Genomic DNA, 15,398 nt, shown 5'->3' with positions numbered 1-15,398 from the left:
GCCCCAGGCCTCAGGGGTGAATTGCACACCTAATTCCGTCTCCCAAGCGTTGCAATAACTAAGCAGGGAAGGCATTCGGAGGGATAATAAAAGATTGTAAAGAATGGAGATGGAGTGGCGAGGGTACGACAAGGCAAGACATAGGCGTTCAAAGGGTAGTAGGTCACGGGCCAGGGCAAAATGAGCGGGGATGGAGGAATAAAAATGGCGCAATTGCATATAGGCAAAAGGGGCCCTGGCTGAAGAAGGACGATCCGCCAGTAGGACTTCCAGGGGTTTCAGCTGGCGCGCAAGCAGGACATGTTGAAAGCGCAGGGGGGCGGACCGAGTGGCGCCAAGAAAGGAGCCGTCAGTGGAGTCCCCAGGTGGAAAATCTGGATGGTCAGTTATAGGTAGGAGAGGGCCCTGACGGTCAATTAGGCTAATGTTACCACCAACAGAGTGTAAAGACGCTAAGGTGTGGCGTGTGGAGTAGGAGGTAGAAAAGATTGAAAAATGGGCTGGGGACCAAGTCCAGGGAAGGGTGGCCAGAGCCTTAGGGCAGAGGTCTTGGGCCAGGCAGACCCAAACCTTGGATTCGGAGTTGTGCGACCAGTCAAGGACCCGAGCATGCACACAGTCTAAGAAGTATAAGCGGCAATCCGGGAGGCCTGCTCCACCAGACAATTTAGGCCTGGAAAGAAGGAGGCGATTCAAGCGGGGCCGTATCGATGACCAGATGAACAGTCCGAAGCAGCGTTGGATATCACGCCAGAAGGAGGATGGGAGATGAATAGGTACAGTTTGTAGAAAATATAACAGCCTGGGCAAAAGATTCATTTTTAAGATGCTAATTCTTCCAAACCAGTAGAATTCCCGTTTGTCCCAGGCGGTCAGATCCAATCTAAACTGTGCAAGAAGAGGGGAGAAATTAAGAGAAAACAAGAGGGATGAGTCAGAGGATAGCTTAGTACCTAAATACGTGAAACCTCGGGAGGGCCAGGCAAAGGGAAAGGCAGAGCGGAGAGAGTCTACTGTATGTCCAGGCAAGGATACATTGAGGGCCTCGGATTTGGAAAGATTAATCTTGAAATTAGACCAGGCACCGAACTCTCGGATACGGGTCATGAGGTTAGCTAATGATACTACAGGGTTCGAGAGGTAGACTATAAGATCATTGGCAAAAGCCGAGCATTTATACACCTGGTCTCTGACCAATATCCCCTGTATGTTGGGGTCAGTCCTGATGTCAGCAAGGAGATGTTCCATCACCAGAACATACAGCAGGAGGGAGAGGGGGCAACCCTGGCGCGTACCATTGCGTATGGGGAAGGAGTCAGATAATGAGCCATTGATCTTCAGGCGGGCCGCAGGGGAGCTATACAGGGCCATGATTTTGGAGATAAAGACGGGACCAAGGCCAATATGACTTAGGGTTTGTGCCAGGGAGGACCATGAGACGCGATCAAAAGCCTTTTCGGCGTCAAGGGAGAGTACCATCAAGGGCAATTTGGAGGACTGAGCGTAATGAATCAAATCAAATGTTTTGATCATATTGTCCCTGGCTTCCCTCCCCGGCACAAAGCCAACCTGGTCAGGGTGGACCAGGGAAGGGAGAATAGAGTTAAGGAGGGTCGCCAGCAATTTAGCATAAATGTTCAGATCCCCATTTAATAGTGAAATGGGACGATAGTTTCCACAAGACTGGGGGTCTTTCCCGGGCTTGGGGATGACTACCACGTGGGCCAGCAGGGAGGAAGGAGGGGTAGGATGGGAAGAGGAGACAGAATTAAACGCCCGGAGCATGAGTGGGGAAGGGGCATCAAGGAGGGATTTAAAAAACCTAGCCGTGAAGCCATCAGGGCCTGGACTTTTCCCACCCGGAAGGTCCCGGACTACCATGGCAAGCTCCTCTGGGGTAAAGGGAGCCTCGAGGGACTCCAACTCCTCCGGCGGCAAGGACGGAAAGGGTGAGGGCGGAGAAGGAGGAGGGCTGAGTGGCTGGGGGAGGTTATAGAGGTTTGAAAAGAAGTCAAGGAAAGAGGAAGCTATGTCAGGGGTGGAGTGTACAATGGTACCGTTGGGGGAACGTATGCTTGGTACGTGGGCCTGGGCTATTTTGGAACGTAGTGCTCTAGCTAGCATGCGGCCACTTTTGTTGCCAAATTCGTAGAACTTGCTGCGGCCTACCTGTAGCCAGCGCCCCCAAGAGGCACTTGACCTCTAATCTAGCGAGTTGCAATTCCCTCAGAACTGCTTGTGAGAGCAAGTGCTTATGAGATAGTTCAAGCGAGGAGACCAGGAGGAGGGCTTTACGGAGGGCGTGGGCTCTACCCTGCTTCAGCCGAGAACCATGTTTGATGAGGACCCCGCGCAAAACGCATTTTAACGCCTCCCATTGATAAAAGGGAGCCGTGGTATCATTACTATGGTCGCTCAGGAATGATGAAACAGTTGTGGTCAGATCAGACATGCAAAGGGGATCTAAAAGTAGAGATTCATTCAATTTCCATGACCAGGTAGACCGAGTCAGAGAGGGTTAGCGGAGAGAGAGCAAAACACTGCAGCATGATCCGACCACAAGATGTTTCCTATTGAGGAAGAGCTCGCCCAGGGTAAGGCTGTATGTGGCACTAGGATATGGTCAATTCGACTGTAGGTCCTGTGCGGGGAAGAGAAAAAGCTGTAGTCTCTGTCAGCGGGATGTTGTAAACGCCAGACATCGTGCAATTGCAGGAGACCAAAAGCGCGTTTTACATGCTTGATGGCCGCATAAGACAGATTAGAACGTCCCAGGGAATTATCCAGAGTGGGATCCAGAGTCAAGTTCAAGTCCCCGCACAGCACCACAGTCCCCGAGACCACAGGCAGAAGCATATCTATTAATTCCACTAAAAAGTTTGCCTGGCCCTGGTTAGGGGCATACACATTAACCACTGTGAGCAGAGTTCCCCCCACAGAAAGGGACAGAATGATATATCTAGCCAGTGGGTCTAGAACCACATTAAGGACTTGGTGTGTGAGGGACCTATGGAGAGCAATAGCAACCCCCTTAGAGAGTGTCTCTGGATTGTTAGCGCAGAACCAAAGCGGGAAATGTCTATTATTAACGGTAGGGGCATGGCCAGTTTTAAAGTGAGTTTCTTGAAAGCAAGCGATATGTACCTTGCGTTTATGAAGGTGGTGCAGAATCTGTGTTTGCTTCACCGGCGTGTTGAGACCCTTCGCGTCAAAAGAAGCAAAATTGAGATCCGCCATGGGGGTTCACAGACGAGGGGTGCGCACGACCACTAGCTCCGTCTTCACAAAGAACCAAAGAGGAAGAAAGGACAAGAGAGGAAGGGGAAAGAGGAGAGGGAGAAGACAAACAGGAGGCGATCAAGAAAAGGCAAAACAAAAGTAGCAGCAGATTATGATCAGCTGCAGCACAATCTACAAAGGAGAGGGTCCAAGACCAGAGTAACTTACGCCGGGGGAGAGAGCCCGCGACAGTTTCAGCCTATGTGGGAAACGTGGAAAGCAAACAGGCATGCGAGGAGGCCGGAGCCGGCACCCCCAAGGATGCACATGAGAGAGACATTAGAGAAGAGAGACCTCCGTCAGGGAGTAGAGACGTTGATCAGATGCAGATGGAGAACGGGGAAATTGTATTAGTATATGGTAGAACAGAAGAGGTAGCAGACACTAGAGAAGACAAAATGGGGAAAAGAACAGGAAACGGCTCAACCCTGTCAAAATTGAAAACAAATGGTTTAACATCATAGCATGAAACAGTTAAAGAAAAAATCAATAAAATAAACCCCATATGCATTATAAGAGTGGGGGCCAAGGGCATCTCAGAGCAATGAGCAAACAATCAATACACTACAATCGGGCTCTCAGGTGGTGGGGAGTGGGCCCGCCCGGGACGAGGAAGGGACAGTCTCCCATCTAGTGACCAAGCGTTGACGTCTGGTGTCCCGTGGTGGGAGTCCAGGTCGGGCCTGCTTGGAGGTTTTCTGAGGAGATCTCTGGATAGGGCGTTTGGGGGCTTGCGAGGCCAGTGTGGGCCAGTCAGGTAAGGAGGGAGATGGAATGTCCAGATCTTTAAGAAAGTCAGGAAGGTCATCTGGGGAGCGCAGAGTGTAAGCGCTGCCATCTTTCCGGACCGTGAGGGCGAAGTGGAAGCCCCAACGGTACAACAGGCCCCGCTCTCTAAGAACCTCCAGCAAGGGACGAAGAGCAGCACGTTGCGCCAGGGTGTGGCGGGATAAATCTGGGAAAAGTTGTATTTCCACGTCCTTATAGTAAATCCAACGACGGAAACGGGACAATCGCAATATGTCCTCCTTGATGGTATAAAAATGCACCTGATAGATAACACCCCTTGGGCGACGGTCATCTGGTGATGGGGGCCTCAGGGCCCGGTGGGCTCGGTCCAGTTCAATATGGGTGTAAGCAGGACGGTCCAACAGGTCATTAAAGAACGTGAGCAAAGCAGAATGAAATTCATCAAGGCCAACCGCTTTAGACAGACCGCGTATGCGAACGTTATTCCACCTGTTGCGGTTTTCAACATCGTCCAGGTGTTGCTGCAAGTGAAAAAGTTGATCGCTGTGTTTCTGCACCGTTTCCTGAAGAGATTGAATTTCTGCAGAGGAGGAATCTTGAGCAGAAGCAATAGTTTCTACTTTGGATAATAAAGTGGAAACTTCAGAGCGGAGTTGGACAAATTCTTGCTTACATTCAGCCACCATTTGTTTAGCCATGGATGAGAAATATTCTCTGGTTGGTAAAGAGGCAATCAAAGAGCGTAGGTCTGCCAGGGTTAATGGTCGGTCAGTCCCGTCAGCAGGGGAAGAGGGTGGAAAGGAAGTAGGTGAAGGGGCTCTAAGTATGGGTGGCGTGCCCCGGAGACTCAGGGGTGGGTCCGCAGGGGCAAGAGAGGTCATAAACGTGTCTTCGTTAGGGGGGGGGCCCTCACTTGGAGGCAGGTGGACGTCCCCAAACAGGGCAGCGGGAGAGCGTTGGGCTGGGGGCCCCCAGGAGGAGCCTGATGACCACTGGGGAGATGGTGGGGCAGCCATCAGCTGAGAGGCAGAGCCCGGCTGGGGCACTGCATAAAAGGCCACCAGGGGGGAAGAGCAAGGGCCTGGTAGTGGAGGCCAGTCCGTGGGCATATGAGGAGGCCCCAGCACCAGCCCCCCGACCGGGGATGCAGGTGGCAGCACTACGATGGGGCCAGAGGCCTGCTGTGGCCCAGACGGTGACCCCGGGGAGAGGGGAGCCAGCAGATGAAGAGGTGAGGCTGCCGGATGGGGAAGGCAGCTCTCACTCTGAGGAGTAGGCGCTGTGGGGCTCCCGGACAGGGAGCCACTGATAACTGTAGATGGGGGAGAACCCCGGCTCACCTGTCCGGTTCCAGGGGGTGGTGATGCAGTCTCTCCGCCGCTGCAGACGTCCACTGAGGAAGCGCATGTTGCCGGGGCCTGCGCTGCGCACGTGACAGGCGTGGTGCAGGCAGCGCCGGGGTCCTTCAGTTGCGGCCTAATAGAAGGAGAGGCCCCGGCCTGTAGTAGCAGGGCCGCAGCGGTGCTCGGCGCACAGGAGGCCGAGGGCGGAGGAATCCAGGCAGCAGCAGGATCCAGGGGGACCGGAGGAACAGGTGCCGGGTCCAGCGCTAAGGTAAGCACTCTTGGTCCTGCAGGACTTCGCCCCATAGCTGATGCGGAGGAGGGAGGAGCCGCCATCTTGCAGAGCTGCTCTGGAGGAGGTAGGGACATACTCCTCTGGGGCTGTGAACGGGTGAAATAGCCCCGTAAATCCCTTGGTGGAGAGGACGGTCGGGACCGGGCCAGTCTCTGCTTCTTCTTTTTTTGGTTCCCCATAGGAGTAGACGGAGGTCTTAGGCAGAAAAGGGGTGCAGGACCGGAGCTCCTAGGAAGCACGTCCTCACTCCTGCATGGCAAACCACGCCCCCCATAATTTGTTCAATTTTTTGTACATTATAATGGGGGCTGCCATCTTGCCTGAGCTGTTTTATTAACAGCATTAATGATTTGCTTTACAGCAAGCTCCATGGACATAGACACAATAGACAAGTTGTCCTACAGGAAAGTTGTCTGGGTATGATCTGTGACCTTTGCAGAGGTCATTATAGAGGGAGGGGGAGACAGATCTGTGAGCAACAGCTTTTTTGTGAACCTTGGTTATCTACATACTGGTGACACCTTTTATAATCCTGTCTGTGATGGTAAGGAGGAAACTGATGGGAAGTGATCAGTACAGAACAGGAAGTCTCCGTTTAGTTTTAGGCCTAGTGGCCAGAATGGAAATTGCAAGATTTTTATTTATTATTTTGATAGTAAAATGGAAAATTAGAAAAAACAAATGAAAAAAATTCTTCAAAAATATAATTCCAGAGCTACGAGGAAGCAGAAGAAGGTGAGTAAAAGTGTATGTTATTTTTATTAGGCAGGCTGGGGACAATGGGGGAGATTTATCAAAACCTGTCCAGAGAAAAAGTTGCCCAGTTGCCTATAGCAACCAATCAGATCGCTTCTTTCATTTTGCAGGGGCCTTGTTAAAAATGAAAGAAGCAATCTGATTGGTTGCTATGGGCAACTGGGCAACTTTTCCTCTGGACAGGTTTTGATAAATCCCCCCCAATAGGAACATATTAAATTCCCCCAGACAACCCCTTATTTACTGATATAAAATAAAATAAAAAAACACAAAAGCAATGACACATTTTGGGAGTCTAATGTCCCTTCATTAGATTGCAGAAGGGAGATTAAAGGAGAACTCCAGAATATAAAAATTGTCGCCCATACTGCCGGCAGTAAAAAAAAATAAAGATGTACATACCTTCCTCCGCTCCCCCGGGGTCTCCGGTAACTGGCTCCAGCCTCCGCCGCGATCCTCTTCCTGGTTGCCGGTGGTCGGCGAGTCATACTACACTCAGCCAATCACCGGCCGCAGTGAAGTCCCGACTCGGCCGGCTATAGGCTGAGCGGCAGTGTGACGTTTTTGGCCCCGGCAGCTGGTGCGGTGTAGTGAAGAATTTTGTGTCCTGAAGCGTTCTCACACTGCCGCTCAGCCTATCGCCGGCCGAGTCGGGACTTCACTGCGGCCGGTGATTGGCTGAGTGCAGTATGACTCGCCAACCACCGGCAACCAGGAAGAGGATCGTGGCGGAGACCGGAGACGGTTACCGGAGGCCCCGGGGGAGCGGAGTAAGGTATGTACATCTTTATTTTTTTACTGCCGGCAGTATGGGGGACAATTTTTATATTCTGGAGTTCTCCTTTAAACTACCAAAATGCATAGTTTTTTAATATGTTTTATTCTATTTTATGTCAAAAATCTGACCATTATTACCATCCTTGGCTAGTTTGACTCTGCTTTATCCTAGTTAACACGACTTTTGGCGTGTTTCATTCAGTCCGTTTTGGCCTAAGCCTTCATCAGTCGTTGCCCATACCAAAAATTCCACCTATACTCCGCAGTTTAGGACCTTAAAGTCCTGAGACCAGCTAAGTAAACTCAACCCAAACCGTAGTCATAGGAAAGGTGATGCTATAGGTTATCTGTGCTATCTGGATTGGTGCTGTCTCTGAATATTGCAGAAACCAAAACATAACACTGAATAATCTTGCATGATGTGGTTTATATACACATTACATACACAGGTATTTTTTTTTTTTTAAATTTAGAACACCTTTAGAAATAATCAGTCAGCTCTACTTTATAAGTTTGGCAACCACCAAGTGTCGAGGAGGCAGAGCAGAGCTGCTCAAGTGCCACAACCTGGCACACCTCCTCAATTACCCTCACTCCTCCAGACCCTTCTTGACAGATACAAAGGGCCCTGTATATCAGTGAATTAGGGGCTAGGAGGCGAGGGTGACCGAGGCGGTGTGCCAGAGCCAATCAGCTCCGCCCCTTTGACGCTTGGCTGAAAAAAATAAAAAGGCTATTTTATATGTTTGCACTCTAAAGTGAAACATACACTGGGGCAGATATACATGGGTCTGACCTTATACATGGGATTTCTTTCAGCGTGTTTTCCCTCTGGTTTCATGATCTAATATGCACTTTATGGTGTTTCTTCCTGGGGATTTACTATTTGCAGCATTTTTTTTTTCTTCTCCTGTGCCCATTTGTCTGTTCCGGGCAACCCCTTATCTCATGTAGTTGCTTATCTGATCACCTTTGGGACCACAGTTTATTGGCCATACCTCATGTATATTTTCAAACCAAAAGACACAATATTGGGGAAAAAAAGAGGGAATACCGTATATACTCGAGTATAAGCCGAGTTTTTCAGCACGATTTTTTGTGCTGAAAACGCCCCCCTCGGCTTATACTCGAGTGAACTCTCCGCCTGTCAATCCCTTCATCAGTGGTCTTCAACCTGCAGACCTCCAGATGTTGCAAAACTACAACTCCCAGCAAGCCTGGGTGTTGTAGTTTTGAAACCTCTGGAGGTCCGCAGGTTGAAGACCGCTGCGGCCTTCGTCATCATTCAGCCCCCCCCCCCTTTGTTTTGTACTCACCTCCCCCAGCGGGACGTTGGGGTGAGCTGGTCCAGGCCTTCTATGCTGCAGGGACCGTCCGGTGGGGATGGTTAGTCGTTGCGGGCTGTCCATTTTCACAGGGGGGAGCCTCTTCTCTGCGCTTCGGCCCCGGAGTAGTGACATTGCCTTGACGCCGCCGCACAGGGCTTATAGTCGAGTCAATAACTTTTCCTGGGTTTTCCTGGGTTTGGCTTATACTCGAATATATACGGTATATATGCACTGTACACCAATGGTGCTACATGCAATACTCAAAGCTGTCAAGTGACACCCCAATTGCAAGTACGGGTCGTATATCTATGAACTCCAATCTAATATATCATGAAACAACATATATCAAGACACCATATACGTGTATTTTATCAATGCACTGTCTTTTTTCTAAGGAAATAATAAAAATTGGTGCCTTTTTGACACACACTTCATTTTTTTTAAATGACTCCGTTGTGTTCTCTTGGTTTCTCCCATGTATATTTTCCAAAATAAATGCTGGTGATTTTATGTGATGATCTTATATGTTTGATGCCTTGTGAATAAAAGTGAATTGAAATACAGCTATAGATTTCTTTTAGTATACATAGTCTTATTAAAATAACAGGCCAGACTCTTAAGTTTAAATGTTACAGTGTCTTGCTGTAAAACTTAAAATTATTGTCAATCCAACAAATTTTGTTTTTTTTTGTTTAGTAAAAACTTACCCCAAGCTTTTACTTATTTCATTCTTTTTCTGTATATCACTTACCGACAGACTGTACGCAGGCTCTAACACTACCGGGACTGATAGCTTTCCTTGGAGATTCAACTTTGTCAGGTAAAATACCTTTTCTCCAACAATCCTTTCTTTTTTCATCCGGCGAACGAGGTAAAGTCTGAAGCGCACAGCGTAATTTGCAATCATTTCTGATTCTATATGATTAAACTTGAAGGACTCTGTGAACATCGGGCAAGGTCCCTTCTGAATGGCGGTTTTGGTTCTCTGCTTCTTCATAGGTAACAAAACAAGATGGACCTGCCAGGAATTGCTATTCCCAGTCCTGTTGTGTGTGGGCAGGTCGGTGACAGCTGTCACTGTGACAAGAAGTTTCTGCTCTTGTGAATCATAGTCAAAAGTTACATCCAATGTGCCGTATTTAGCTACTGGCTCCGGATCAAAAGACTTAGGAAGCTGTGAAGATGATCCTCTTGCTGACAAATCCTAGGGAAAAAAAATAAGAGTATGCATGTATTTATTTCATTTGGTTTCATATAATTTAAAAAAAAAAATACAATTTCTATGTCTGCAAATGTCAAATTTTTTTTTTCCGAAGGGGAAAAATAACATAGTACAAAAGAACCATATAAACCTGCAGAAATTACACAATAACAATGACCAGATAAAAAAAGACCTGAAAATAAACCTTCTAGAAATTCATAGAATATATTATAGCTTCTTCCCTGAGCTAAGAACTTGTCAAAATTGACTATTAAGTAAAGCCCGAATTAGTGTTATAGCCTCAGGACCTTTTACATCACTTGGGAATTTGCAGAGGAGACAGAGATTGGTGCTTGGCAGAGCCGCGGTGCGCGGAGTCAATGGCAAAAATTATTAAATAAATTACTGGGTGTGAAGGAATGCGCCAGGTGCTGTTACAGAACGTCAAGTTGTAGGGTAACAATCACGGCGTTCCTGCAAATTGAAGGTTTTGCACCTTCCATAGGATCTGAGAATTGTTACATAGTGGAAACCAGGAGGAACTGCAAATGATACACCTTCAATGTGGCATTAAATGTACATAATAATGAGGTAGGTAGTGTATACTACAAAATAATATGGATATCATGGTTGATAACTGGTTCATTGGTTAGTAAAGTCCAAAACGACTTTACTAACGGAACTAACGGAAGTTAAAGGGGTACTCCCATGGAAAACTTTTTTTTTTTTTTAAATCAAATGGTGCCAGAAAGTTAAACAGATTTGTAAATCAGTTCTATTAAAAAATCTTAATCTTAATCCTTCCATTACTTTTTTAAATCCAAAAAAGAAATGCATTTCCTCTGATGTCATGACCACAGTGCTCTCTGCTGACCTCTGCTGCCCATTTCAGGAACAGTCCAGAGCAGGAGAAAATCCCCATAGCAAACATATGCTGCTCTGGACAGTTCCTAAAATGTACAGCAGAGGTCGGCAGAGAGCATTGTGGTCATGACATCAGAGGAAATGCATTTCTTTTTTGGATTTCTCTTTAGTGTAAAGCCCCTAAAAAGTACTGGAAGGATTAAGATTTTTTAATGGAAGTGATTTACAAATCTGTTTAACTTTCTGGCACTAGTTGATTTAAAAAAAAAAAAAAAAAAAGTTTTCCATGGGAGTACCCCTTTAATGTTCCAAATGCTGCTTTTGTGCTGCGGGGTCGGCCATGCCCCCTGTGACATCACGGCCACGCCCCCTCAATGCAAGTCTATGGGAGGGGGCGTGACGGTCGTCACGCCCCCTCTCATAGCCTTGCATTGAGGGGGAGTGACCGTGATGTCACAAGGGGCGTGGCAGACCCCCCACAGCGTGAAAACAGTGTTCGAAACATTTACTTCCGAACGCTGGCCAGTTGAGTACCCCTTTAATTTTTTGTGTTGGACTTTACTTACCAATGGACACCTTAACATAAAGTGTTAAATGTATGTAAAGTCTGTGAAAACGTGCATATGAAACTAGCTGAAACGGACAGACTATGGGGGAGATTTATGAAAACCTGTGCAGAGGAAAAGATGACCGGTTGCCCATAGCAATCAATCAGATCGCTTCTTTCATTTTTGAGAGGCCCTTTTCAAAAATGAAAGAAATGATCTGATTGGTTACTATGGGCAACTGATCAACTTTTCCTCTGCACAAGTTTTGATAAATCTCTGTGATGTGTCATTTTTAACTGTACCAACTATGTAACTGTGTTCCCCCACTATATGTCCCCAGACTTTGGGAATTAGGAGTGATGAGTCTTACCTCCGCAGTGCCCCCATACTATCATATACCACACAGCCTCCATTACAGGGATAGCCACACTGCCCTTATATAAGACAGAGACTCATAACAATAGCCACATCAGTGGTAACTACCATTGTGTAACTGCAGCAAACATGGGCAGAGTTACTCTATAGCCGTTAAGGCCCCCATGATCCCATAACAGTGACAGCAAAAACGCCCCCATTATAGCGACTTCCAGATTGCCGTTCTTTGCTGTAAGTTTTCCGAAGGAAGTTCACATTTTAATCATTATTTTAATAACAGCAGAGATTAATTTCGCCTCCAATCTGGTCAATATTTACAGACTGAAGAGCACGATTTGAGCATGAAAAACACCCTCTGACATTTACCCAATGGAGCTCAGGGGAACAAATATGCATAAAAGCCATGATTAAAACATATTTAGATCTTCCCACCGGTTGAGCCCAGAAAGTGAGACAGCAATAAGAATTTAGTTCACATTTGACATTTTTATTATTAATCGGCTTTGTAATCTCATGGGGCCTTTTGTTTAATAGTAGTAATGTTTGGTACCAGAGTAATGCTTTATTGAGCAAGCCGATGCTCTTAGAAGGTTATGTCCAACAACTCGTGTGAGATATTAAAGGTGCTTTTTTTGGGTACAAGAAACCCATAGGGGAAGGGAGGTGGTGAATTAATAAAGGAGGTCCCCTATTCAGCACCTATATTAATAAACCAAAAAAGAAAGCATATACAAACGGTGCCGCTCTGGAGGACCCAACATATCTGTGCATTAAACCAAAGTCCATTGATTTTAAAGAGTTATATGTAATACTTAATTTCCCCTGTGGAGGCACCGCAGGGGGATTGAGCACTTGCAGCCAGGTTCCCCATAGATTACTTCTGATTGCTAAGCTTGCCAACAATAGGACAGCTTATTGTTGGGGGTACTTTGTGGGGGAAAAAAGTGCTTTCAGTGGACAAGAGTTGTAAGAGTTCTCACAGAAAGGCCAAAAAGTGACGCCACACTTACAGGTTGCTCCCCGTCATTAATCTCACTTCCTATAAAATTTATTAATATTTGTAATTTAATTTAGTTTTTTTTTACAGTGATCTACCATGTTCTACTATCTGTGTATGGTCTATAGTTTATGAACTTCAGAACACTTACATAAGTAGGAATAAGGACAAGGGGAGTATAAAACTGCATAAAAGTAAAGAAGTACAAATCACTCTGAGTCTGTGGGATGGAAAAATTCCCTACCGGACAATATTGTCCCTTCTAATATTTTAAGTCCAAGGTTTTATCAGAAATCGATTAGCCATGAGGGGGGTACACCGATATAAGGGAGCCCTGTAAGAAATATTGACATGGGACACAATGATGGTGCTTTTCGCAGTCGCAGCAATGAGCGGCAGTGTGACGTATTAGGCCCGTTTCATCATACTGACGCTCAGTGCATCACCAGCCGAGGCAGGACATTGCTGCGGCCATTGATAAGCCCAGTGCATTGTGATGTGTCGGGCCCAAGAATGCGGAAAAAGGGCATAAGAATGATATCAGCATACTGGGGGGAGCGATGGGAGGTAAGTTAAAGTTTGTTATTTCTCTTGTGGCAGCTCAGGTAGAATAAAAAAAAAAAAAATGTAATTGCTGGATAACCCCTTTAAAGGGGTACTCCGCTGCTCAGTGTTTGGAACAAATTGTTCCGAACAATGGAGCCGGCGCCGGGAGCTTGTGATGTCACAGCCCCCCCCCCTCATGACGTTACGCCCCTCCCGCCCCAATACAAGACTATGGGAGGGGGCATGATGGCAGGACGTCACGCCCCCTCCCATAGACTTGCATTGAGGGGGCGGGGCATGGCATCATGAGGGGGAGGGGCTATGACATCACGAGCTCCCGGTGGCGACTCCAGCGTTCGGAACAGTTTGTTCCAAACGCTGAGCAGTGGAGTACCCCATTAAGAATTTAGTTAGTTTGCAGTATGGATTCATTTAGAAGTTTATGTCTTAGGTATGAATTAATTTTGGGGTCTGATCTGAATTTATTTAGGGGTTGATCTAAAGTGTGGGTTGATTTTAAAGGGGTACTCCGGTGAAAACCTTTTTTCTTTTAAATCAACTGGTGGCAGAAAGTTAAACATATTTGTAAATTACTTCTATTAAAAAATCATAATCATTCCTGTACTTATTAGCTGCTGAATACTACAGAGGAAATTCTTTTCTTTTTGGAATGCTCTCTGATGACATCACGAGCACAGTTCTCTCTGCTGACGTTGGTATAATAATAATAATGCTTTATTTATTGTTGTCCTTAGTGGGATTTGAACCCAAGTCCCCAGCACTGCAAAGCAGCAGTGCTAACCACTGAGCCACCATGCAGCCCTTAGCATACATCTGCTATACATCTGCTATGCATGGTCGCTAAAATGGACAGAGATGTCAGCAGAGAGCATTGACAGGATTACCCTGATTCTGCTGAATAAGAAATGATCTGCAATCCGGGATGACTCTGTGGACCGCTTTACTGTTTTATGGAACCCTTAGATGTCATCTTCCTACTGCCCTCCCTTACAACATTGCATGTCTCTTTACTAGTTAATGCTGGTCTTCTTGTGATGAGGGGTAGCCTTATTTCTACCTCACACTGTTGTGTAATGTCACTGCTTCATTTATTGCCTGTTTTGAATTAATCCTCTAAGCCTTACACCCATATGACGGGCTATCTTGTTGTTCGGTGTCCTCCTCATTACTCTGTATTGTGTTATGGCCCGTGCACAGTTCCAATTGTTATTTCGGATTTCTTGTACTTGTATTTCTTGTGTCAATAAAGGCTTCATGATTTGATTATTACATTTGTTATGGGTGTAGTCTGGGGTCTAAATTCTATTCGGAGCCTGGTCTGGTGTCTGATTTTATTTTTTTTTGCTATGGTCTCAAGAGGTTTGTGGGGCAGGTCACGGATCTAGATTCATTTTAGGGTCAGGTATCTATATTAAGGAGGGGCGAGGAGTATAACAAAAAAAACAAAAACAAAAAACATTTTGGGGTTAATTCCCTACATCATTGCTTGCTAATGTTTTAAGCTAAGCAGAGAATTTCTGTATGGAGTTTCTCATAGTCTATTATAATGGGGATTTGACAACCTTATTGTGGCCCTCTATATCTATAGGCCCCATTGCAGCCACATGATCTACTTCTATGATACCAACAGCCACATGGCCTACCTCTATGACGGCTACAGCTGCTTGGTATACCTCTGATATCTATAGCCACATGGTCTACCTCTGATATCTACAGCCAGATTTCTACAGCAACATGGTCCTCCTTTGTGATATTTACAGCAACATGGTCTATGTCACTTTAGCCAGTGAAGAGTGCAGCCTTAATATTGCCCACACACTCTGTTCCTGCTTACTTGATAATTCGCCCTAAACAATGGACTGTCAACTGGGCGACGTTCCCTATTCCAGAGTAGTGCTGGCCATCAGGAAGGTAACACAAGCAAAAAGTGATAATAAGCAGGTACATCAGGAACCAAAACTAAAGGCAAAGGGTTAACAGTTAAAAAAACAGAAGTCAGAAATACAAATAGGTATTGCAGAGAAAAAGACACAGGCAGGATCAGATGGGCTAAGGTCAACAGAAGGGCAAGCAAAGAGACCAGAAAAACTAGTAAGTCAGAGTCAATAACGCTGGCGAGGGACGAGCAAAGATAAAAGGACACTGGGGATTTAAGTATCCCGCCTCCTATGATTGGCCAGGGCTGCTGCATCTCCTGATTGGTTGGGAGCATCACAGAGTGACAAACAGCCCTGGAACTAGAAAGGACGCTTATGCAGACACCAGACATAATGTTGTCTGCCAAATGAGACGTAGGATGCAACGCTGGGGTGAGGGGT

At 46.5% G+C, this 15,398-nt stretch overlaps 1 protein-coding gene across 3 annotated transcripts in view; it reads right to left on the bottom strand.

The window, feature by feature from the left end:
- The window catches only part of SYT14 (synaptotagmin 14), a 180,257-nt gene that overhangs the window by 52,944 nt on the left and 111,915 nt on the right, over nt 1-15,398 (bottom strand). For all 3 annotated transcript variants that reach the window (XM_056568204.1, XM_056568202.1, XM_056568203.1), the window contains one exon: nt 9,280-9,732. In XM_056568204.1, the coding sequence (XP_056424179.1) occupies nt 9,280-9,732 (453 nt within the window). The remainder of the gene's footprint in view (nt 1-9,279; nt 9,733-15,398) is intronic.

The sequence above is a fragment of the Hyla sarda genome, chromosome 3 (assembly GCF_029499605.1).
Source record: "Hyla sarda isolate aHylSar1 chromosome 3, aHylSar1.hap1, whole genome shotgun sequence".
Lineage (NCBI taxonomy): Eukaryota > Metazoa > Chordata > Amphibia > Anura > Hylidae > Hyla > Hyla sarda.
Note: the sequence above shows the minus strand (reverse complement) of the source record. Positions and strands in the feature narration are given on the sequence as shown.